Source organism: Passer montanus, unplaced genomic scaffold (genome assembly GCF_014805655.1).
Source record: "Passer montanus isolate IOZ18808 unplaced genomic scaffold, ASM1480565v1 scaffold24, whole genome shotgun sequence".
Classification (NCBI taxonomy): Eukaryota; Metazoa; Chordata; class Aves; order Passeriformes; family Passeridae; genus Passer; species Passer montanus.
In genome coordinates, this window is record NW_024367037.1 from 4760498 (window position 1) to 4784167 (window position 23670).

The following is a 23670-nucleotide window of genomic DNA, read 5'->3' on the forward strand; positions in this document are numbered from 1 at the left end:
TGGATTTAAAAGCTAACACTGCAGTAACCCTTGCAAAATGCTTTTTACAAGACACTTCAAATTAAACAAAATTAAATGTTGTGGGTATGCAGCAGAGGGTATGACAGGAGGGTATGTACTGATAACACATGGAAGTGCAAAGGTGATGTTTCCTCTTATGAAAAGATAAGTGGATTCTAAGCTGATAAATTTTACTTTGTTTCCTGTATTATGCTATTTCTCCCAGGCCAGCTAACTCAGACAGCATTTCTCTCTCAGATTTGCCAGAGCAGTGTCCTACATACCAATTGTGAAATGCCTGACAGTATAAAGAGGAATTTAAAACATATTGGTTTAGAAGCTCAGTTGTCAACTGTTCAGACTTTTTATTTATTAAAGATTTGATTGAATGTGACAGCTTGTATATAATCTTCCAATTATGTACTTTTCTGGAATGAAATGCTCTGCATATAATTTCTCAGCAAGGCAAAGAAAAAGGTCAGAACAAAACATGAACGCTTACTTTACTGTATGGAATCTTGCTATTGTCCATCTCTTTCTTCCACAATTGGAGTAGCAAATTCCTGTACTCCTGATTGAAAGGTCCAGAATAAGAGAGAAATCCAGTGGCCAGAAGAACATTCCCCACCAAATTAATAATTTGATTTTGAAAGTTTTTGCTGCTTGCTGTCCAACGAAGCTGTATGTAAAATATTAAAAGGAAGTTAGCTTAAGCAGACACAAAACTAACACAAACATCTAACTTAAAAACTTATCTCTTTCCGTTAAATAACTTTTCTTCAGAACAGGAGTATCTTTTGCTTTAAATAATTCTTTCCAGAAGTAGAAGTTTGCTTGGACGTGAAGTTTGGCAACCACTTGACCAAGCGGAGAAAAAGCATCTTTGTGAACAAGCTGGTCAAACTGGTAAGAGCTTTAAAGGAGGAATGAAGTGTCAGGCAGAGGAGGACCAATAGCCATGTGAGGAAGTGGAGGATGGGTCTGGCAAACAAAATGTGTGAGGTGAGATAAACTGTAGGGACCTTGTAATCAACAAAACAGGGCTAATGAAGGACCATCTTAAGGATACCCACAAAAACAAATTGTTCACCAGACAGAATGGTGGGGACAGCCTTCATAATGCTTATAGGACATGAATTATCACAGCTCGGCACCTCTCTGAAGTGTTTCTACATGAACGTGCACAGCATGGAGAAAAAAAGAGGACTCTGCATGTAGCTGCAGCGTCATGATATGATGGGGGTCATGGGAACATGGTGGAAAGACATCCACAACTGGAGAGCTGCATCAGCTGTCTATGGGCTTGTTAGGAGGGACAGGTTGGGAAGGTGAGAAAAGGGGTTTTCTCTCATGTGACAGAGCAGTGGAATGCATGTGTTCAGCATGGGAGACTCGAGGATGGACAGATAATATGCCAGGTGGGAGCCTATGAGTTAGCATCAGAGGGAAGATCAGCATGGGAGACATGAGTGTCTGCCACAGACAATGTGATTAACAAGAAGAAGATGAGGGGAAGAAACCTTTGATCCACAGGCCTTGGTCTTCAACAACCCAATATCTGAAGGGATAACACAGAAAGACACAAGCAATCCTTGAGGTTTTAAGGAAGGCATTGACAAAAGTTCTCATCACAGTCGAGTGAGGATTTAATGAGGGAAAGGCAGTTTGCTTAACCTCAGATTTGCAGGTAAAGAATTGATCAGAGATCTAAAATTTGGGGGCAACCTTGTTCAGACTTGAACACAGAGAATGTAGGGGGAATTTGTACACATGTAATTATGCGCACAAATACATGATGAGAAGGTGTAAAAAGGAAAATTCTGCCAGAGTCTTTTCACTGGTACTTTGTGAAATGACAAGGGGCAATGGACACAAATTGGAATATAAGATATTTAAATTCAGCACACAAAAAAAATCCCTTTATTTCAGTGAGAGTGGTCAAAAACCAAAATAGGTTGCCAAAGGAAGTGGGGGAATCCTGGAAGATATTCAAAACCCAACCAAAAAATGCACTGAGCCTTGAGAAGGGGGGAACGAGGGATGTGTGCTTTGCATTAGATGGTTTCCAGAGGTCCCTTCCAATCTCAATTATTCCATCATGCTGCAATTTTATAAGTATTATTTTTCGTGTGCTAAAAAAAATTAAAATAATTAACTAATATTTTTCTTATTAATTTATTTCCAGGTTTCTGTTCCCTTACAATCACCCTGCATTCAATCTTGGTCAGGACCTGCATGCTTCAAATTTAAAAAACATACATTTAACCCAGTGTCAGTTTTTCCTAATCCTCCAAGTGCCATATAGTGTCTTTAATTTTTTTTTGTCTGAATTTTCAAAAGTAGAGTGGAATAACAGCTCTTACAAAATCTCATAGCACCAAGCTTCATAAAAGCCACAATAAGGCCCTATAATTTCCTTTTTTTGCTCTTAAATTCAGAAGTTCACTGAAAAAAAATATGACAAAGCATTTAAGATTTTTGACTGTTGTAATTTGAGGGGCAGCAATGCAAAGAAATTCTGAGGTGCCAGCCTCACAGGACACAATGGTTGAAGTCAAAACTCTCATCAATTTTGACTTTGTGTGAAATCAATGAAGGAATTAACAAAGCAAATAAGAAGAGGGGAAAAAAGAGTGTCCTGCTTCCTCTGAAAACCTTCAGGCTGGAGCCAGAAAGATCTGCATAGGAAAGGTAAATTTCAAGCTCAGTGCAGAGGATAACAATTAGCCCACAATTCTGTAAAAGGCTCCAGTAGAAACCTAAGCTTCAATTATAATCCAGGAAATTAGTCAAGCTTCAAATTTGTATTCTTGTACACTTGGTAAGAAAAAGAGAGTAATCCTTCTTATAAATATTTTAGGGCAATTATTTAGGTTAAGCCTAATTCCTCTTCTTAAAAAAGCTAAAAGTAATTTTGGCTCCTTGGCTTTAAATCTGAACTTTATCCTCATACGATTCATATGTTATAACATAAATCTTCATGCAGAAGAATTAACACAAGAAATTGTTTCACTTTTTTAGGCACATTAACATCAAGGAAAACAACCATACATACAACTTAAAAAAGTGACATAGGTTATCAAGATGTCACCACGCCTTGATTTTGCTGAGCACTGCTACAATCATTATGGAGCATTCCCAAAACTGCACACCTACTTTGTGCTGGAAACCTGCACATGTGTGCTAATACCTTTTCACCCCCTAAGCCTTCAATCAGAGCTGAGGCATTGTTCATCTTCCTTCTGCACGCCTCAGCATCATCGAGCAAGGCCTGCTTCTCTCTCACGGCAGTGTCATACATGGCTTGTACTTCATCCAGCTCCGCTTGCTTCTCGTCCAGCTGATTTTGTGCACTATTCAGCTCCATCTGGGCAGCTGCAAGTCTTCCTTCCTGCAAAGCTAAATTTGCCTACAGATATTTAAAAGTAAAGTGTAGTTAATACCTGTTTTTTTGGCAGAAGCAAATGACATTCATTTAACGGAACATACTGTGCTGTATTGGGTACTTTTAAAAATAATACAAGTTTTAAGAAGAAAGAAGGGGTTTTTTTGCTCTTTTACTTCTGGAACAGAAAGATAGCATTAAAGTTATTCAAGGCAATCTTAAGATGTTTTAATAATATTTTCAGAATGGTCTATTGATCACACAATGACCAATGGTTTTAAATCACAATACACTTGAAATAGCTGTATACTAGACACATGAGGTGACATATACAATGGGTTGCCTTATATATATGCCTCTTGTAATATAGCCTCAGTGCAAAAGAAATTTCATACTGTCTTCATTAATTATAAAATAATAAAAATTATAACATACACTACTCTTCTGCTCTCTTTTTCCATCAATTATTTTTACAACAAAAATATAACAAATGTATTTTTTGCTCCTCTGGAAAGTAAAACTCTAGAGACTTCTTTCACATCTCTCTATAAATTTGCATGATGACTTACCAGCCATTTAAATGTGGCCCCTTAACTTTTATATTCCTAACAGGGTTGAAGAAATATTCTGTGAATGCAGAAAGTATTTCCATATATATTTGCAAAGGATTAGAGCCTGACAAATTTCGTATGAAATTCACACTTAGAGATAAAGGTTGCTTTCATTTACTCTGAATATTTAAAAAAGCTTGTTTAAATATCATGTATCTTATTTCTGGTTTTTTCTTCTATAAGGGTTATGAAGATGGAAACCAAGAGTCTGTAGAACCTGTTTTATTACAAATATGAAACTTGACACTTGCAATGCATCACACCAGAAGAGTAGCAGTAAAAGGCATCTCTCTTAAGGGATAACTCTTAGTTAACAGCATAACCATGGGTTGGGGTCTGGTCTATTTCAAAAGAGTGGTTTGTGAGCAGGGAATTAGAGAAGCATGTATGTACTAATCAAGGAAGTAGGTTACTAATATCTATGTACACGTATGTTGCATACATGTGCATTGGATACAGGTACATCACATGTATCTGTGTCCATGCATATTAGCAATCTAGGTACATGCAGAGAGTAAATGCTAGAGAATAGCACTGTCAGTAAAATTTCATCTACTGTAGCCACTGCTGGGTTGACAGATCCTAAAGATAAAAAAAATATTTCAGAACACAGACGAACCATTAAAATGGCTGCCCATAAAATTTCCATCATGCAAGAATGCCGAAATATTTTTACCTCACAGTTTAGCAAAAAACACATTAAAGAGCATCACCTAGAAATAAGCACTGCTCAATCAGTGAGTCTTGATTAAACCCAGATAAGCAGATTTCAGATCAGCTGCTGCTATGTTTTAGTGAATCTTGGACCACTGGGCAAAGTTCGAACAGCAAGGGAGTTTTTAGGAGGTGACGTAGTATTACTGTCCCCCCTGCACCAGGGAAAGGGTGAGCTATGAGAGAGAGACAAATAGTGCAGGGTTCCTTCTGTATCTGAATAAGAAAGGCTTGACAACAACTGGCTTAATAAGACAACTGCCTTTAAAAAATAAGAAGAAGACAAGAAAAAAAAAAAGAAGACAAACAAACAGTGAGTAAACTTTACATCCCTTCAAATGCTGGACACCCCCCATTCATGCAGCATAAGAGACAGCCAGGATAGTTTTGCCCATGGTATCCTGTGCAGAGCAGATCCTCTCCATGAAGAGAAAAATTTATCTTTTGGCCATTCAAACTATCTTAAACTCTTCTTATTCTTCTGTCTTATTAAAGCAGGTGCCTCATTTAACCATCTGTTGTCAGGCCTTTCTTACTGAGATCCAAAAGGAGCCCTGCACCAGCCCTCTTCCACCTCTTCCCACCACCTTCCCTACTGCAGAGCATCCTTGATCCTTAAATTCTCTGAGGGCTAAAAATGGGAGTCAAACAGTATTATGACATATTGTTTCAGTCCCAGCTGAGAAATACTGAGGTTACACAGGAAACAAGATTCTTGGAGGGTAATGAATAACAGCCTTGGCAGAACAGCTGGAACAACAGAGAACTTACACCTGGCTGTGTGGATTCATATAACACCTTGACATTTATCACAGCAGGATGTGAACTTCAATGGAAAAGATGGGCATGTGAATTCCCAATACATATGAGAAATGATGCCTTGTAAATATGAAAAGCAAGTTCCTGTGCAGCAACAAACTACCCAGAAAAGTACAAATGATTGATGAAACAAACTTCCCCATTCTTAAAACTCTTAAAAGACTATCAGCTTTGAAGATGTAGGGACATCAAAAATATATTTCAGATGAGTACAAAAAAAAGTATATTGTATTCTAACATGAAAAGAATCCCTAAACTTATTTACACAAGGCTTTACAGATTTTCTGGAAGATGACCTATAATAAGAAACTATTTTACAGACAATGTAACCAGAGTTCTCAGCCATTTTCAGGGTAATCATAGCAAAGTATAAGACATTATAATATTAGTTTGATTTATAGGCTATTTTATCATATGTGATGAACAATGGTTGGTTGGATGAGACTGACAGCTAACATATCAGGATGACTAACCTATTTGATTCCCAAAGGCAGAAAGACTACTTGGTTCAGATGACCCTTTGAAATCATCACTATTTCCTTTCTCCCTGTTTTGTTTTTTTCCCCCAAACTCAAGTTTTCAAAATCTCATGGGTACAAACACAGCTTTTGTATTGACATCAGTATCAGGTTGCTGGCAGCCTCCTGTATAGAGCTCTGCCATGAGAGCAGGAGGCAAGTTCTGCTGCCAAAGAGAATCTTCTCACAAGAAGACTATTACAGCTGCAATCAGCTCCATACAATCATTTCCAGCCAATATTAGGCAGGAAGGAAACATGTTTCCCAACCACTAACAACCACTGTAGCCTTTCTAATTTTAGTGGCATTGCTCTGTGAACAAGCTTCCCACCCTTCATTTCATCCCTCTGCATCACGCAGCAGAGCAAGGATACACAATTTGTTCCAGTTGGATGCAGTGTGAAAGCCTGAATAAATGGATTTTATGCAGATGAATCATGAGGATTTAAGACAAGAGGTCCACACTCTGATCTCTGCTCCTGGAGAAGTGATGCTACCCTGGAATATGCCTGGGTTTGTGTGGGAGCAGTAGCTTCAGCCTTTCCTTGCCTTTGGCATTGTGGGGAACCAGACAGACAATCCCCCCAGCTCCTGCTCCAACCAGTGCTGCTGCCTGCCCTCTGCATCTGCCTGTGTGGGGCAGGTACAGACAGCACCTGTGCCAACAAGGGCCACAGCCTAAGGCCTTTAGCATTTGTTTTGCCTGCTTCCAAGCTGCCCTCTGAGAGGACTTCATAGCAGGTGGTGAGATGATCCTGCCCCCCTTAACATGTCTGTATTCCACACAAAACTAGAACAAGTAAACATTATTACAGTCACAGCTACACTCTTAAATGAAACAGGACCAGGAACTTTCTCTGGCACTGAGGTTGATCAGCATTAAAAATCTCACATTAAGCTCTCTCACCCTCTAAAACACTGTGACTACATGTTGGCAGCCTTGTGAGAATGGCTCTTGGACCAGGCTAGAACCTGAAAGCTGCCCAGAGACTACTGAAAAAAGCTGTTTAGCAAAGACCAAATCACACTAGGGATCATTTTAAAATTTACCAGTGTAAATGATCACTTTCCAGTGCCTAGAAAAATTCACTAGTACTGTTTAATTTATTAGTATTGATATAGACACTAAGTTTCTTGCTGATCCATTGCAAACTCAGTTTTGCAAAGTACCAAATATATCTGACCATGATCCAAGGAAGCAATTCAATAAAAATGACTTCTCCAACAGAAGGAAGCCTCACACTATTTAATGCTATTCCTGATCCTGAATGGAATGCCCAGATCAACCCCAAATCACTCTGAAGAGAAGCTGCTGCTCAGTAAATTGAGGAAATGTTACTAGGAGAATCCCATTAGGAAAAAAAAAAATAGCATCCAAAACTATAGAGTTCTCTACAGGTAAAGGATGATTTGGAGCTTTCCTAGCACTTCTCTTGTTAAGGAATTTCACCTTTCAAAGTCCACTGTTCTTACAGTCCATTGAGCAGTTACTGCTGCTGGACTAGGCCAGAAGGCTTCTTGGGCTCTGTCGCTCTGCTCCTGACCTCCTGGGGATGTGCTAAATGCTCATCTTTGCCTTTTGCTTCAGTCCTGTTCTGGGCACATGGCATCTGACTGACGACTCTTCATGGACATGCAGTCCCAATACTACTCCTATCCCTGATTATTGCAGATTTTTCCTATAGACACTTCATTGGTTTTGGATCAACTTTCTCAGGGACTCGATATGATGATACACTTGTATCCACCATTACTTAGGAAAAGATTGTAAAAAATGCAAAGGCATACACAAGTTCTGCAGACATTCCAAAAACAGTGTTTTTACCTAACTAATACAAATTTTAGAAAACAGATATATATCTGCACATACATATATACCTATGGACACATGCAAACAGATCCATGCAAGAGTGACATTAATAAAATCTTGGCCTCGCTTTCTTTTCTATCAGTGACCATTCTTTGGGACTAAAATAACCTTTTGAAAGGCACAGAAATCATGTCTTTTATCTGCTTCTCACTGTCTGTACTAGCTAGGGAAAGACTTTTCATATCTTCTGTTCAGTTACATGTCCTGACCTCACTCTGTTTTGTTAGGTGACCTAATCCTTCCCTTCACCACTCTAAAGTATATGCTTTCCTTCTACAGTTATTGTGGGCCTTGAATCCAGACTTGCATGCTTGTTTTCCTGCCCAGTGGGCATCACCTTGTCAAGGACACGCTTATTTAAATGGACAACTATCAAATTTCAACACTCCTTGACTATTACCTCTTCTTCAGGTGCAAGATTTCCTTTCATTGCTTGCTGTGGTTTTTTAGCTCAGCATGGAAACAAATGAAAGTAGAAAAGGCAATAAAGTCTCATGCTTAAACTTGAATGTGACAGGGAGAATCGTCAATATCAAACAGAATTTATAAACTGTAAACAAAGTTCCCTTGATCACTATAACAGCCTAAGGAGAACTTAATTAAAGTCACTGCAGACATCCCTATGGAAATTATACTCCAATACACAGTATTTTAATTGGAGGCTAACAGTATCACAGCAAAAGTCAGAATTTCTCCATTCTGCTGTTCTTCAAATAATGGATAAGGAGCAGATGGTGTTTCAAAATTCTCAGGTTAATGGAGCAAGCTGGTTTACAGAAAAGTCTAACTAATGACCCTTGGTCTGCAGGTTACTTATCTAAAGAATGCCAGTATCCATTTGTAGGAATTAGGTAAGTTTTGCACACTAAATATATAAGCTATAAAATATAAGGTTTTGTACACTAAAATATATATTATATTGTATTATATTATATTATATTATATTATATTATATTATATTATATTATATTAATTATGTTATGTTATGTTATGTTATGTTATGTTATGTTATATTACATTAATAAAAATTTTGCACACCAAAATATATATCTATATATAGAAATAAATAATTTTGCACACTAAAATATAAGTGGCTATTAATTAGTTTTCACAGGTTGTCATAGTTAAGATAAATGAGGCAATGAGTCTCACTTAGGATGCAATTTAAAAATATATTGAATCTATTTTGCAGGTGTTTAAGGGGATTTATACCTTAGAACAGCAGTTAGGATAACACAGCTTGATTAATTCATTCAGTAAACCTGCTTTTAGCACTGGATGGATTAGCCTGGGCTAGTACTTTATGCAGTTTAATTGTACACTTATTTTCAATTATTTTCTTAGCATCACTACACTGCTTTCTGCAATATCTCCTGCATACTTTACACCCTTCCTCCCTCCCTCTGTCATCTTCAGTTTTTAAAATATTTTTGACTGTTGCTATACCTGACAATAGGCACCACTCTGCCAAGATATATATGTTTCATTTTTTATCAGCTACAGTGTAACAAGAATGAACAGAAAGCTAAATTTATATGTAATCCTAAATCATATACATTCAAATAAAAACTGCAAGAGCACATTTTCAGCTTTCAGGGCTGCATTTGCATATAAAGCCACTATTTCCCCCAGGTCTTGCTCCCTTTTATAGCTCTCAATGGTAACATTTCAAATTCTGTTTTCATTAGTGAACATCCCATTATTTGAAAAGGAAATAGCAAGTTATATATCACAAAAATACAGCATTCTCTTGAGTTACTTGAATAAAAAAATAGGCTTTTAACACATTTGAATCAGATCTGTCTAGGTATACTTAAAGATTATGCAGACTATACCATTGATACAGTGGCTTATTCAATAAGAAACCAAACATGAGCGCAGTGGAAGCATAACGGATTGGATGTATTTCTTCAGAAAAGAACCATAAAACTCACTGTAGGAGCAATGACTATAAATCATTATATAAATATGCAAAGACCCTTATTTTCAATGTGCTCACAAATGGAACATTTCCAAGACAATAAAGCTATCTGTAGGAATTCATACAACAGTAGCTGATCGCTTCCTACTTCAGTTCAATATTTCAACAGAATTCTACACCTCACAACTACTTTCTTTATTGCACATGTACACTTGCACATAGTAGTTTGAAATTCCAAGATTTTTTTTAGGGAGATTAATTCCAGCTAAATTCCTTAAAGAATGTTTCTGTGCCAAGACTGATCTCTCCTCTCCTCTCCCAGATTCTATCAGGACCACAGTGAGTGGGTTCCTTCCCGGGCCAGAAGGACTGAGGGGTTTTGTTGAAGCCATAGTGCCTGGCTGAGGGCAGAGAAGGTATCACTATCTCCCATGCACAGCTAGACAGACTCTATAAAGAACCAACTGAATGCTTACTGTGTTCACACAACTTAAGCTGTACCACAGGGTAGCTCTGTGTAAGGAGAAAAAGTTGCCAGGACATATTAAACCTCTGTGTGCTTGACTTAACAACCAGGTGTGAAGAAACAAGAATATCTTTTTTAGCCAAAATAACTTTTTTTTCCACTTGACTATATTAATCTCTCAAAATAATACAATTATGAATATTAAATACCTTAAGAGGAAGAACTTCTTTATTAATACCATAGAAGTAAGCCATTGCTTGTGTCCATGAGCAAAGACCTGCTACATTTCCACACACTTTTTTAGCAGTCTCAAGATTATAATCCTCCATATCCAAATAAGGCTCTAAAAGCTCCACAGTTTCTTCTGTAATTGAGTCCTAGTCAATGAAAAGGAAAAATTATTTTTTAAAATGGGTTTTTGAATAAGGTCTGCTTCACAGGAACATTTTTCTTTTTAAAACCATGGGGTATCACTTATTACAGAATAAATCAACAAAGTAACGCTGTTGCCTTTCACTCTTATAAAGGACAGATTAGTAGTTTTTGTGTACCCGTGAAAATAACTCCTACTTCTACTGCAACAGATTGACTTGAGTTGGCATTTAATATCCCTATTTGACACATAAGCTTTACAGATGCTCCTAGTGCTCGTAGCTCCATGACAATTTAAGCTGTTCTAAGTTATTGCTGCTACAACACTGCACCTTCTTCTCTTCCCCCCTCAACCAGATGTCTTTGCCCCAACTTTAATACCCTCACCGACACTCAGTGAACTACTTTGGAAACTGTTATGACAGAAATATAAGTCAGAAAACTACTGATTAATTTTCTTCTAGTCCAGTTCCATAAACAATCTCACCACGGCATCAGACAGGCACTGGTGTGAACACAGCTAAAGGAACCAAACATGCAGATTTCAGAAGGAAAAGGGTGAAACTGCAAGGCACTGTCTCCACTTCACTGAAGCTAACCCTTTTCCTTAACTGTGAAAGAAATGTCTTGCAGCTGTTATTCTAATCCCAGCTTTTTTTCCCCTTTCACAATCTGCTGAGAATATGAAATGCCAGATCTTTGATGATGGTGGTTAATCTATAATTATGTAAGTGTCAGAAGAAAATGGAATTCATCTCCTCAAGCAAGGTAGAAAGTAGAAGAGCTTATACAGGCTAAAAATGACTGCTTAACAATAGACATGTTAAGAATCTTCCCCTTTTTTGGCAATGTATTAATGCCTTTCTTTTAATGCATCTAAAAATCATCCACCATTCATACTGTCAAGCAATTTACCCTTTTCTTGTTTTTCTGCACAGCAGAAGGACTGCCTTGTACTTATCTGATCCTTGGCTACTCTAATAAAAAAGGCATTCACTATATTACTCCCAAGATCAGCCATGGTGATGTTTTCACTGTGATCATTTGCTAAAATGTAAAATAGTGCTGGACAAAAATTTTGACTTTTTTTATTCTCCTACTCAAAATAATGAGCTAACAAGCTGGTAAAGGTGAAGCAAAGACCAATCATCAGTGGTCTAAACCTCTGCTCAAAAGTTTGGAAAATGTCATGCTTTTTCTTCTAAGTAATTAATTTTGAACTCAATGAACTTCTTCATCCACTAATTTTCATTGCCTAAAAATACTAGGAAAGAACAAAAACCTCACAAACAATTAAGCTGTGTAGTCTACTGAGACACAACAAGCTTTCTTGTCCTATATACTCAAAATGAGAAATAGACAGCATGTGAAGGACCTCACCAGGGATTGAAGTAGTCCAGTATTCTACCCCACCTTCATCAGTATCACTTCCTGCAAGAACTCAGTCCCACAGAAGTTGTTCTGACTCCTCTGAGTTAAATGTGCTGCCAGCTACCAGCAGGAATACATGCACTATTAATAAGTGCCAAAACTCTGGAAGTCTCATTAGACAGAAACTTGAGTAAGGAGGGCATAATTAGTCCTTGCTATCTTAAAACTAATTTCCTCTTTCTGTTTAGTGGAGATAGCACTTGGAAAAGTGTCCAGACTGACAGCCCCAGGAAAAAACTGTCTACAGAGGCAGTGCAAGTTTCCACAATATGGCTCTCTGGGAGAAATGGCTCCTGGGGATACTGAGAATGATCTTCACAACAAAAACACTCCAGCAGCTTAGAAAAGGCATCAGCAAAATGCACAGCTAAGTAGATTAAAACATTAGGGTACAAATGAAAGTATGTTCTTCATTGCAGGAAAGCCAGGTTTTGCTGAAATCTGCTTGGTCTCCTTGATTATAAAGCTGGGCTATGATTCTGCCATTTAATATTCTACCCTAGGTTTTTTTCTGGTCCAGCTACCTGTGACATCTTTCTTCTCGTCCTTATAGAGAATTTTCCTTTGTCTCACAGCTCAGTGAACCTTGCAAAAGTTTATGTCCTGACAGAACTAAAAACCTGTTCACTTTTATATTTCTTACAGTTGAAAATATTATTCTTCATTTCACTATTTTTCTCGTGAAAGAACCCCAAAAAGTTCCCTAATCATCTCATTGCCTTTCCTGCTCATTTCATTTTTTTCTTATTTCCTGCTACCTCCATAGCAAATTAGAGACAGAATTGTCGAGTGCCTTACAGGCAAACAGGCCTGGTAGCACTGGAGAAGGTGAGCCATTAAAAAGCCAAGAGTGGGTCCTTTTAAGACAAATTCCTACTCAGAAGCAGGAACTGCCTGAATAAGAACACTCAGCTTCTCAAGATTTGATCTACTGCTTGGGATACTTCTGTCTGCTAGAATCCACTGTATGGCCAAGGAGAAAAATTACTGACATAATGAACCACGAAAATGAAAAAGAATGGCCACAAAGTATCTACAACTATAGATGGACAAAACTGTTTCAAACTTCCTTTGATTGTAGAAGACACTTTCATGTGAACTCTGAAGATGGTTATTGAAGCAGTAGTGTCCCTATTAGTTACTTACCTTCTGAAAAGTAAGCAACATGCTAAGAAATCCTGAATGATTCATTAGCTTCTGAGCCTCAGTCCATGATGGCTTCACACCTGGATGCTCATGATCTAGTGTCACTGCATCTATTTTCCTTTGGAATAAAAGCAGCACGCAGTCCATGATCCGCATTATCAGGTGAGGAGGCTTACCCAGTTTGCGAACAGTTGCAATGTCAGAAGGTTTTATTGTCTGAAAAATTATAAAAGAAAATAGTCCATTTATTTAAGCAGTCACTCGATTGCAAAGAATGCTGTTCTTTTGGGAGGACTGTACTTGCAGTGCAATTGCTAAAGTTTTATAGGTCCCTAAGAAGCACTACTGCAGAAAGTCCTTAAAGGTAGTCCCACTCTATGACTGCTTTATTGCCTGACAGTAGAGTACTGCCCATCTTACCTCTTCCCCTCTTCAGTTTTCAGGTTTTTTTCTACAAGGATTTACAGGTTAGTGCCATTCTTTCAATCCCCTGTATCCTCCCAAGTTAAAAGCACAAGTCAAATTATTGCACATAATAATCATTAACTGCATGCATGCTCAGAATATATTTGTTTCTGACCTGAAGGGCTGCCTTGGCTTCTTCCAGTGCAGGTCTTGCAGCTTCAAGTTTCTCTTCTGCTGCTGCTTTATCAATGGCAATGTCATCCACAATAGCCTGAGCCTTGTCTTTTACTGTTTGCACCTGCATTTTAACTTTTTCTGCATCATGGGCTTTCATTGTAACTTCCAATAAAACTTCATCAGCTTTTTTTGAAGCTATAGCCAAATCTTTCTCCTTCATAACCAACTCTTTGGAGAGCTGATTTACAGAAACCTCAGCTTCCATCAGTTTTGCAAGACCTATGGTGGACAAATTCCATTTTAGCAACAGGAAGACCCTATGGAGAAAGTAACCTCAGAGAAGCAAGGTGAATATTTAAAATAAGTCGCTCTGATTCATATTTAGGAACACCAATGAGTGATCCCATTGGTTGAACACCAAAATTAAGCAGGGGATTTATTTTTTTTTAATGCATAAAAACCTTCAGAATCTGTCACTTGATCACTTGATCATTTATTTATATTCTTATACATGAGAAGGAGACTAAATATTAAACAAACATGCTCAAAAATGTTAGCATGGAAATGACAGTCTAAGAATTGTGTGCGAAATTTCTGAAATCCATGAGAACATGAAAAGTACCAAGCTGTGCTCTGTACAAAACAAAGAAACCTGGCAATGAAAGTGAAGACACAAGGAGAGTAGGCTGATCTTCTAAATTCAACATTACATGAAGATCCAGATGAGATGGGGGTAAAAGAACCCTACTGATTCTTGAGCAATACACTGCTCAAAAAAATTGAACAAATTATGAGAAAAAATTTTAAGTATAAATATCGTCATATATAAGTGCATGTCTCTAAATGTAAATGTATCATATATATCTTTCCAGCTCAAAAAAACACATGCTTGTTTCTCCAGACAGCCAGCCACCCTTTACCTTTGGACTTATGTGTATATAGGGCAAGTCTGCAACTTAAGTTCACATTCACTTCCAAATAGCATTCAGTTTAGGAGACTCTTTAATTGTTTACCATGTATGACTATGTGCAGAGCAATGTTTTTAAAACTGTACCTTTGGCATATACCTGTTTCTTAAAAAAATTATTCAGAGGGACTGAATATGAGCACTTAATTACCTTTCAGATTTACTCATGGCATGCTTACATGTGAAAACTAGGATCTCATTAGTTCCTTGGCATACATGCATGGCAAATTAGGAGTTTCAAGTATTTAAACTGCTAATTAATACTATTTCCAAAACTCCTCTTTAATCTGCACATTCGTAAAGTTCATGGAAACAAAACCTCTGCACATTTTTTAATCACACACGATACAGCTAAAAATATTTGACTCTGCTTCCAAATGAATGCGATCTCACAATCTAAATCCATGCTTTTACATCCTTTTATTCAGATTCTTCTCACCTTTTTAAAAACAAAGAAAGAAACAAAAATCAAGAAACTTTTACAGTACCTGTTCTCATGCGTTCAGATAAACTTCCAAGACTGGCAAACTTCTCTTTGTAAATAGATTTGTAACCTCCAATGAAGGACAGGTAAGATTTTGGTGTGACAAAGGTCCGTCTCCTATATCGTTCAAAGTATTCAACACATTTTTCAGCTACAATATCTTGAATTGTTCCCATGGTGTTAACAACACTCTGTTTCACTTCATCTGTACACTCAATATGGTAAGAAGCTAGAAAATGCTGTGCAACTGCTACAAGAGCATCTTTAGGCCAATGCTGGAACCAGTCTATGGTACAGCCTGAAATCAGACCTGGAAATTTGAGTGCACGAGTTCTGAATTTTTCTCCAACAGGAGAAAAACAAAGAACCACATGCAGGTTATTCCGAACTCGAGCAAGAAAGTAACTGTAAAGATTTTCACTAGTGGGACTAAGCCTTGGGTACTCCTTCTTCATTGCTGGAATCAGGTCTTGTGTGATTTCACCTATTTCATCCCGTGCAAAAAGATTTGAGACTTCACCTGAAGCCAAAACATTGTTCATGTACTCAAGAAAAGATTCATCTCTGACTTCATTGTCTGTGAATATAAAGACAACACCCTTTCCTTTTTGACCGGCAGCACGGTACAACATTTTCAGGTCATCCAAAAGGTTGTTGGTGGCATATGTTCTGGAATAGAAAAGGGTTAAGGAAAGAGAGAACAAGAATTACAGATCACCTTAGGAGATATGTATAATCTGGATCAGCTTCCTTGAGGCAAGGAAAAAATATCTAGATAAGAAATTAATACCACAGCTCCTGGTTACATTTTTTTAGGTTTCTTTTTCATAAACATTTTCCCAAAGTGAATGATCAGTAATATAAATAATGTGAAAAGAGGTGAAGTCAACAAAATAATGTGCTGGGGAAGAGTATGGTGACAGCAATACTATATCTAAGGCAATTATGATGCTGTTTTGTATCTCCATGGTTTGCAGATGTAAATTCTTTATTAGAAATAGGTTAATACAGCTGGATTAAATTGTCAAGTAGGTTCTGAAACCTGTAACCATTATGTAAATATAGCTGGATTATCTTCTGAAGATACTGAGAGCAGATTAAAGGAAATCATTAATAGACAAAAGAGAATGAAACTGAGGGGTTTATTGTGTTATATGGTTTAACTAAAATCAAGCCCCACAATTTAGGTCTGAACATTATCACTTGGGCTGATCAGTTCTTCTGCAAATGAGACCATGACTGCTTCTGTTGTTATGTGTCTTATAGCTGGTGCACGCAGTAGGTAAGATTCAGATAAGTCCACACAAATTACACATTTCAGATTATGCAATATAAAATGACATAAAGTAATGTTAAAAAATGGCAGATTTTGTCCCAAGCCAACTAAAGCTGAAATTAAAAACCTATTTTCTTTGTAACCAGCCTCTTATTTCCAAAAATCTCTTCAAAGTCATAAGTAATTTGTACAATACACACATGACCCATTCTTCACATAAATATGCCACACAGGAAGTGTCCCAGTTCTCTTTTAGCTCCATCTTCTTTCTGCTCCATAAATACCCATAGAGCAAGCACTTCAGAGCTTGAGAAACAATCCAGCTCTTCAGTTTGTATGTGTCGGCTACAGTTATTACAGTGATTTGTGGTATTCTGATAGGAACATAAGAATTTCTCTACTGAGTCAGAATAGCAGTGTGTCTGGTTCAATAATCTAACATCAGTTACGGGAAATGATACTTAGAGACAAAACATGATCCAGCATCCACTCTTCACTGCTAATTTCATGCTTACTCCTTCCATATTCATTGCCATTTTTAATATTTGTCTTACTAATCTTGGAAATCTAGGGATTCTGTTCTATCACTTTGGGTTTTTTCTTTCCCTCCTGTTTTGTGTTCTCAGTGTTCCTTTCTTCTGCTTCTGGGACACAGGAAGAGATTGTGATATGGCTTTCTTTATCTCTCCTTTCATCAGAAGCCTCATAAGATTAGTCATAGACCTGATATGTCTCTCTAAAGAATACTTCTCAGCATTTTAAATAGTTTGCAAAAAAGAATACTCTTGGCTGGTCTTTATTGCCTAGCCTTGTAAACCCTATGTCAAAAGAGAAAAAGAAGGAAGGCAGTAGCTACTCCCTTTCACTTCCAATTTCTATAAATTACAGAATTCCAGCACTACAAAATATTAAGTCATTAACAGAAATGGTCATAATCCAATTTGTCTATATAAGACCAAAAATGTCATTTACACTGAGGGATAAAATGTTTGAGAGGTTTGCATTTCTTTAAGCTGATTGTGAGGAGTTCATTTCTATGGCAAATTAAGGAGCAAATGTCCATGTCCACTGCATTGTGTTACCTTGTTAAAGTAATCTGAAAGCTCTCGTGTCCAGCAATGTATGCTGCTAGTCTGGTCAGACTCTGCTTTCCAGATCCACCCACACCCACCAACAATGCATTTCCTTGTGGAGTACGAATGATCCGTGATATTTTAATCAAATGGATTATTGCATCCTGTGTATTGAGAGAAAAGGGGATGAAGAGGTGCAAAAATGATGCATTGTATAATCAACAAGAAGCATGTCACCAAGGAACTTCTTCCCAACAGCTAGATGGCTTCTCTGGAGCCTATGCCAAAAACTCAGTCTTGTACTCATAAAAATCAACAGGAGATTTCCCCATGACTTCAGTGGGCAGCAGGGCTAGACCAAGAGAAATGTCCTTGTATCAAGCTTGTATGAAGCAATGTCACATGCACAGTTTGTCATCAGCAGGGCTGAAGGCATGCCCCTTAGGCGACAGAAGGAAAAGCAGAAAGGACTCCTCCAGCTTTTCAGCTGACTTATTTACAAGCTCTCTAAAAAGACTGACAAAAGTAAAATATAAGTGTATTATAGGCACTTCTTATTCAACTGCTGTAGTTATTCTATCAAACCACCATAACTAAAGTTGAAGAAAGCACTGTGCATCAAGACTTTGACAAGGAGGTGACTTTCAGGAAAGCAAGACTACATTCACCATGTGCACTGTATAAACCACCTATATGTTCTGAGCTATCTCCAAAATAATGTGATAGAAACATACAAGATCTATGCATCAATAAGTGCAAAAGACCAGGCCCTTTCTGTATTAATACAATTACAAGCATTAATACCTTGAAAAATACTAAATCCATCTTTGATCCTCTGACAGTTTCATTGTACTGTTGCATGAACATCCGTAATCTTTCAGCCAAGTAATCCAAAGATGGGATAGGCTCATAAATTTTAGGAGCCTTCAACTCTGCATCATCAGGCTCATCTCCAGTAGTCTCTGGGACATCACGCAAGAAATCCACAAAGTATAATTCCGTGCATTTATCTCCAAACATATCTTGACCGTGTTCCTCAGAAACAATCTGCAACAATACATTAAGGATTGCATTAGTAATGACATATGTCATTGGCCTCTTTCTGTGGCAAATACTAAAATACTATTTGCTTACCTTCCTCATCATGTCTTCAAACCAGTCTTTATCACCTTGGCTGATGAACCTGTCTGCAATAACACGTCTGCACTCATGTTGGAATAAGGCTACCAAAACACTGATGCTCTGGCAGACATCAGAAGTAACTGTAAGTATTCCTTGCCAAATACGACTGAGGTCTCGTAAATTGAAGATGTAATGAAATTTAGATGGAGTTGGTAACATCTACAAAATAATGTCATGAGCCATATTCAAATAACTGCTAAATGAAAATATTTTCTACTTATTATTAAGTGAAAGTGAATGTAGATATTTTCTTCAGTCTTGCGTTAAAGTGGAAATACATGCTTGGCATTTAAGAGGCAACCATAAAATGAAGAAACGACAATAGCAATAACCAGCTTTTTAATTTCACTTTGATTTCATCTGAGTTTCTTTTAATCTTTCGAGTCCCAGGAACATGCACTGAAGGGTACCCAAGACAGGTAAGTTAATGATGGCACTGAAGACCACAGTAAAAATGTCAATATTGCCTATCCTGTGGTGTTGCTCCTGCCCCTTCTTCCAGATCGTGTCTGCTATTTTCTTTTGTCCTTTCCATGATTATCTGGGGAAAGGTTCATGAGGGGAAGGGAAGGGAAGGGAAGGGAAGGGAAAAATTTGAGAAAACATTATTTGGGAAAATATTTATAACCTAGCAAAAAGCTACATTTTCTCTAGAAAAGGAAGTTAATTAGAAGTAATAAACCCCCAGTTCTGTTGAATATATTGGTGAATAGTTATGAGTCAATAGTTTCACTAGAAGTTCCTCTATTTCTCTGTGTAAACCAATTATAGGTCTACAGTGAGTTGTTTGTGAAATTCGGACCAACCTTTTCTGGACAGGAATTTAACAAATCCCACTCTCCACCACTTTTCTCAGAAGAAGAACAATTTTGACACACATTTCTATGCTGCAGTTTTGTTCTTTTCAAATTTCATTCTATACTTAACGTTTTCTATCTCTTTCAAAGCAAAATTTGCCCAGGAATTGCAGTCAAATGTTTGTAACAGTTTGTTTGAAATGGAAAAAGTTAATATTTATAAATTACTAAATACCAGATTTCATTTGTTTCTAACTGATTCCCTCTCTGCCAAATTTGAATTCTTTCCTAAAATTCAGACCTTTAAAGTTTCTCACAATCCCAAACAGCTTTACAGAAGATTCCTATCTAATTTTTAATTTCTGGTTCCTTGTGTTCTCAACATTTTCTCAGCTGGAAGATCTTTCAATCTTCCTATCAGCTATGTCTACTATGTTATATGTATATAATGTGATGCTTATATCAGCTACAGATGCTTATATCAGCTACAGAAGACACTGCATATGATTAGGATTTTTATCTGGAGCTTGGTGCTCAGAGCATCCAATTCAGAACAGAGGCATCAGCCAGCAGTTACACCCACAGGTCACAGCTTCACAATATGAAATATGAACACACACAACAGTACAAAAGGTACAGTACAAAAGATATTTCAAGGGCTTAATAGATGTAATTTTACCTTTGCTTTTGTCATTTGCCAAACCTTTCGACTTGTAGATACTAATGCTGAAGCCAGTTTACATACTTCTGCGGGGAAATGTCGTTGTTCACAGAAATAGCCTTCAGCTATTGTTTGAAATATCTTATCAATAGAGGAAGTGGAAGGTAGTGTGCAGTTGAAGATGGTGAACTGGCGTTTCAGGCGCTGTGGGATGTCATTCCGACCTCCCCCAGGGTGAATCATAGCGGCTACAAACTGGATGTCAACTACATTTGTGAATTCCCCTGGCTTCTCCAAATTGTAGAAACCTTTCTGTTCCATCAGCTGTCTTACAATCTCATTGGTGATCTAAATATAGCCGAACACAAAGAAAAAAGGAATGGAGGAGATAAGCGTTTTAAGGTTGTCAACATGCAATGTGTCAACCAAGCACTCAGATGCAGTGCATTGGCTGCCTGTAAGCTTCATGTGCTAAGTAGTTGTGGTCATGAAATCAGACATTCAACTGTATTTGTATAATTTCAACTTAAGAAAAGACAGCCCTTTCAATTTTCAATTCAGACTATCTTCAGATTGACACAGGCACTTAGTGAGAAAGAATGGTTAATTTAGCACAATGTGTAGTCACACATCCACTTGCACAGAGACACTGAGTACAGAGCTACACTGGAAGCAAGGAAATTGCTTTTTTTCAGCAGAATTTTTTTATATTTCTATCATATTTTCAGAGTATGGGTCTATAAGTATTTTTTAATCAGTACTTCAAGACAGCTTGCTAGTCTTTAATGTCAACTGTGATCATAGAATTGTTTAGGTCGGAAAGGACCTTTTTATTATTGAGTCCAACCATTAAACTTGTACTGCCAAATCCACCACTAAGCCATGTCCCCAGGTGCCTCTCTTAAAGACCTCCAGGGATGGTGACTCCACCACTTCCCTGGGCAATCTGTTCCAAGGCTCAACAACCATTTTGGTGAAGAAATTTTTCCCTAATGTCCCATCTAAACTTCCCCTAGTACAACTTGAAGCCATTTCCCCTTGTCCCGTCAACACTGACCTCACTACAACCTCCTTTCAGGTGGTTGCAGAAAGCAATAAGATCTCCTCCAAGCTTTCTTTACTCAAGGCTCTACAAACCCAGTTTCTTCTTAAGTCTCATTCTTTAGACTCACCACCAGCTTAGATGTCACATAACAGTAATTGCTCTTAAAGTCAAGAGCAGATCAAACAAAAATCTCTGAGTATTTCTTGGATTTGCATACTTCCTTTCCCAGACTGGTTCTCAGGACTGCTACTTTGGAAATCCTACTAGCTTTGTATGCAACCAAACCAAAAGGCTTAAATACTACAATGATTGCACCAAGTCGCTTGACACTGTCCTTGATCTTTTGGGACTGACAGCTTATTACTCATGTCAAAAAGTGGCTTGGAGAAATTGTTTTTAGTAAACATATTTGTTCTAATCCATATTATGATACCTTTTTGCAACCTATCCCATTTTTTCAATCCACAGATCAGTATTCCCAGCAGCAACAATGGTAAGACCACCAACTCCCAAATGTTAATATTTTCCTTTTACCTGATCACCCCATTCATTAATCAGAGGCATGTTAATGTCATCAATAAAGACAGTCATTTTCTTCCCTGCTGGAGGACCGTGTGTAGCGCCCATTCTTTTGCCTATGTAACCTTCTATGCTTCTTTGGAACATATGTGGCAGAGTTGCAGAGGAAAAGTTTAGGCATTTGCTCAAGTGAGCATCGGGATCATACTTGCTTGTGTAACTCTGCAAGATAAGCCACATTGAAAAGCACATCAGTAACTCCAGGTGAATTAAGACAAAAGGAGACACAGATGCTCAGCAGCTCTGCAAAAAATCTCAGTCCTGCTATTAAATTCAAAGTCTAGGAACACAGTTTATTTAAGATAAATACACCATCTGCAACTTGAAATTCAAACAAATTGTCAGTTAATGTTTTGCAAAAAATTTTTAAGTATTAAAATTTATAAGCTCTTAATAGACTTCACGAAGTATTACAACAAGTAGATGTATGCCAACTCAAGATGCAAATAAAGATTGCATTAGCAATTGTCAGGGTTTTTCTATATTTAAGCTGTTAGTGATGATCTATTACAGCAGACTGCAAGGAACAAGGGAAAAACCAAATCAGTTTTCATGTGTACACTACAAAGTCAAAACTCTTAAAACAAAAGCAATGTAAAGGAATGGCACTGTAAAATCAAACCCACACAAATAAAAAATCAAACAAATACATCGTATTTACTGATAGCTAGCTATCTTCTCTTAATGAAGAAACTAATCCTTGAATTTTATGAATATGTACAATTCCCACAGCTGCTGAGGATGCCCCAAAGCAACAAAGTTCCACTTTTCATATTTAGTGAGGTTTTATAATAAAAATATGTAACCCTAGAGTCACACTAAGGGATATATATATATACATATATATACATATATTTAGAGAGAGAGAGCAAGAGAGAGCATAGGAAATATTTTGCTCAGGAGAAGTCCTGGAGCTTAGAAATAGCCACAAAAATTCCATAATTTCCAACATAAATTCTTTTTAAAGATTTGATTCTTCTGCAACGATGATGAAGTTTAATATAATTTAAATTCTTCTCTGTATAAGAGGGTTGATTAGAAATGTTCCCATTTTGGTACTTCAGAAAAATAAACCTATATCCTTGTTGAAGAAGTGCTCTAAGAACTCCAGTGAGACATACACTCTGTGTGACAGCAGAAAAGAAGATACAGCTAGATCCCCACAAAATATTTTGATGAATGTTGTTAATTTTCTTGATACAGTGATAGCAGTTTAAGAAAAGTTGCCCTCCAGAAAGACTTTTTTTCAGACCTCACATAAATGACAACCCCCATGTGTAGTGTATATGAAACAGTCCTGGCTTTGGTTTGTACTCTTCACAGCTGAGGGGTTGGTGCAGGTCAGTGCTCAGACCTCTCCTCAGGACTCCAACATTTTGTACAAAGCTCATGTGCCAGGTGAGGGTGCCCAGGTGCTGGCAGCAGGGCCGTGGGACAGTCCCTGGCAAGAGGAGGACAGGGCTTTTCCATGCCAGACACAGCCAGTTCCAGCTGCCTCCAGCAGAGCGACTGGAGACACTCAGCCTGTGTCAGGAAGGGCAAATTCTACCTGGCAGTTGAGAGAAAAGTGCAAAAACTGTGAGAAAGTCAGGCCTGCACACACCAAAGTGAGAGCAGAGAGAAGGCAGGAGGTGCTCCAGCACAGATTCCCCTGCAGCCTGTGGTGCAGACCATGGTGAAGCAGGTTGTCCCCCTGCATTCCATGGAGATTCACAGTGGAACAGAGATCGACCAACAGCCCATGGAGGACCTCACACTGGAGCAGCTGGA

General features: G+C 37.7%; 1 protein-coding gene across 1 annotated transcript in view; it reads right to left on the reverse strand.

Moving 5' to 3' along the window:
- LOC120502972 (dynein heavy chain 5, axonemal-like) overlaps positions 1-23670 on the reverse strand; it is a 149650-nt gene that overhangs the window by 46873 nt on the left and 79107 nt on the right. The window contains exons 51-61 of the mRNA XM_039711017.1: positions 21856-22062; positions 20295-20624; positions 18771-18977; positions 18441-18683; positions 17646-17800; positions 15292-15956; positions 13834-14114; positions 13254-13469; positions 10514-10681; positions 3191-3409; positions 503-679 (exon numbers count right to left, since the gene is read on the reverse strand). Of these exons, the coding sequence (XP_039566951.1) occupies positions 503-679; positions 3191-3409; positions 10514-10681; positions 13254-13469; positions 13834-14114; positions 15292-15956; positions 17646-17800; positions 18441-18683; positions 18771-18977; positions 20295-20624; positions 21856-22062 (2868 nt within the window). The remainder of the gene's footprint in view (positions 1-502; positions 680-3190; positions 3410-10513; positions 10682-13253; positions 13470-13833; positions 14115-15291; positions 15957-17645; positions 17801-18440; positions 18684-18770; positions 18978-20294; positions 20625-21855; positions 22063-23670) is intronic.